Below are 2,784 nucleotides of genomic sequence, written 5' to 3'. Positions count from 1 at the left end.
GATAATGGCATTGGTATTAACAAAATTTTTATCAATATCTGTGGTTGAACTTACCTCCATATTTAACAACAGATTTCTGGTGGCCTTAAATTAGGCCATGATATGGCCCTGCCTTGTGGCACATCGGGCACTGAAAAGTGTTCACTCCCAATTTACAGAGCTCTGGGCATGTGCCCTCCCTAAATGTTGTGATGTTGGTCTATAGGAGAATAAAATACTATTTAAAAAAACTCATAGGCCTACTTCCTCACTTTGTACATTTTATTCTGGAAAGAAATAAAAGGAACTGTAAACTACTCTTCATTCAAACTTAATCAACACACGTATCACCGAAACTATTCTTTGAATATATTTTTGCTAAAGGAAAAAAAAAGAAAAAAAAGCTTGATATGTTGAGTTAAATGAAAATACAAATATTCTGAGTATATGTGCCGTGTTCCCCCACTGCTTCTGTTGTCATCCCTTGCTCACTCATTACTCTGACTTTCATATAGTCTAACACATGTAAAAGTTGACACATTGACATTTTTAAGGTATTGAGTTGAAGAAATAGTTTATTTGAAAAAAAAGTCATTAATACTCTTTCTGCAGAGCAAAATGTCTAAAACATTAACATTAAATTAAACGTCAATATCTTCCCAAAATGTAAACGACCTACGTGCTGCCGTCAACTGCAGTCGGGCATGGTGTGTAAGGGGCCGGGGGCGTGGTGTGTGGGGGGCGTGGTGTGTAGGGGGCGTGGTTTGCTGCGGCTTCGGGGACAGCAGCGGCTGCAGTCAGGTATTACTGGGCGGGGCATGGTGTGTAGGGGGCGTGGTTTGCTGCGGCTTCACGGACAGCACCGCTGCAGTCAGGTATAATTGGGCGGGGGCATGGTGTGTAAGGGGTCGAGGGGCGTGGTGTGTAGGGGGCGTGGTGTGTAGGGGGCGTGGTTTGCTGCGGCTTCGGGGACAGCACTGGCTGCAGTCAGGTATTATTGGCGGGATCGGATCGGCCAGTTACCACTGTGAAGTAAATCATCCAATACCGTAAATTCGTCCAGTATCGGCACTATACCCAGTATCGGATTGTCGCATCTCTAGTTAAATATATATAAATGTAAATGAACCTGCTGTGTTTGTAGGAATTCAGTGCATCTGGCGATTAGGAAGGTTCAGTATGCCCCAGAGAAGCCAGGTCCACAGCCGATGGTGGAGATCAGTCGCAGCTTCCTGATGTCTGATAGAGCTCTACACTTGGAGGCATCATTGGATAAGGAGGTAGCACTGTCACACACTTTGAGGTGCTATTTAATGAGTAATAGCAATACAAACAGTGCTCAATCTCCAATCTCCTTCCAGCTGTATTACCACGGTGAGCCCATCAGTGTCAATGTCCACGTCACCAACAACTCCACCAAGACTGTCAAGAGAGTAAAGATATCTGGTAACTCTTCTGACCTGATACACTTACTTCATTGTTATTTATGGTTATTGAGTGCTGCAAATGAAATGCAAGTATTTGTTCTATTCAGTAACATTTATGCTGCCTAATTATGTCATTAATTTATCCAGTAATATACTAATTAGCACTAAACCCTTTCAGANAAATGACCATACACCCATCTTCAAAATGTGTACCTTAAAACGCAAAAGTTTAAAAGTTTTATTTTAGAAAAAAATCAGACATGAAACAGCCAGCAACAGCTTTTATTGTTTTGTTGTCAATAAAGTCCTCGGACTCCAGAGCTCTGTTTCTCACTGATGAGACAAAATGGAAGAAAATAGCAAGTATGTAGCAAGGCCAAAAGATTAACAGTGACAATAATAGAACAGTTAAGTTTCCCCACATAAAATAGCCTACTGACCATAAATCGATAACATAATTGACAAAGAATCAGATCAATAAGGGGAATCGATAATGGCATTGGTATTAACAAAATTTTTATCAATATCTGTGGTTGAACTTACCTCCATATTTAACAACAGATTTCTGGTGGCCTTAAATTAGGGCATGGTATGGCCCTGCCTTGTGGCACATCGGGCACTGAAAAGTGTCCACTCCCAATTTACAGAGCTCTGGGCATGTTCCCTCCCTAAATGTTGTGATGTTGGTCTATAGGAGAATAAAATACTAAAAAAACTCATAGGCCTACTTCCTCACTTTATACATTTTATTCTGGAAAGAAATAACAGGAACTGTAAACTACACTTCAGTCAAACTTAATCAACACACATATCACCGAAACTATTCTTTGAATATATTTTTGCTAAAGGAAAAAAAAAAGAAAAAAAAGCTTGATATGTTGAGTTATGCTGAGTATATGTGCCCTGTTCCCCCACTGCTTCTGTTGTCATCCCTTGCTCACTCATTACTCTGACTTTCATATAGTCTAACACATGTAAAAGTTGACACATTGACAATTTTAAGGTACTGAGTTGAAGAAATAGTTTATTTGAAAAAAAGTAATTAATACTCTTTCTGCAGAGCAAAATGTCTAAAACATTAACATTAAATTAAACGTCAATATCTTCCCAAAATGTAAACGACCTACATGCTGCTGTCAACTGCAGTCGGGCATGGAGTGTTAGGGGCCGGGGGGCGTGGTGTGTAGGGGCGTGGTGTGTAGGGGGCGTGGTTTTCTGCGGCATCGGGGACAGCACCGGCTGCAGTCAGGTATTATTGGGCAGGGGCATGGTGTGCAAGGGGCCGGGGGTGTGGTGTGTAGGGGGCGTGGTTTGCTGCGGCTTCGGGGACAGCACCGCTGCAGTCAGGTATAATTGGGCGGGGCATGGTGTGTAAGGG

At 41.9% G+C, this 2,784-nt stretch overlaps 1 protein-coding gene across 1 annotated transcript in view; it reads left to right on the top strand.

Moving 5' to 3' along the window:
- Window positions 1-2,784, top strand: part of arrb2b (arrestin, beta 2b) — a 23,190-nt gene that overhangs the window by 12,980 nt on the left and 7,426 nt on the right. Inside the window, exons 7-9 of the mRNA XM_008288374.1 lie at window positions 1,124-1,259; window positions 1,341-1,468; window positions 2,290-2,331. Of these exons, the coding sequence (XP_008286596.1) occupies window positions 1,124-1,259; window positions 1,341-1,468; window positions 2,290-2,331 (306 nt within the window). The remainder of the gene's footprint in view (window positions 1-1,123; window positions 1,260-1,340; window positions 1,469-2,289; window positions 2,332-2,784) is intronic.

The sequence above is a fragment of the Stegastes partitus genome, unplaced genomic scaffold (assembly GCF_000690725.1).
Source record: "Stegastes partitus isolate 25-593 unplaced genomic scaffold, Stegastes_partitus-1.0.2 Scaffold556, whole genome shotgun sequence".
NCBI classification, from domain to species: domain Eukaryota; kingdom Metazoa; phylum Chordata; class Actinopteri; family Pomacentridae; genus Stegastes; species Stegastes partitus.
This window is presented reverse-complemented; position numbering and strand designations above follow the sequence as displayed.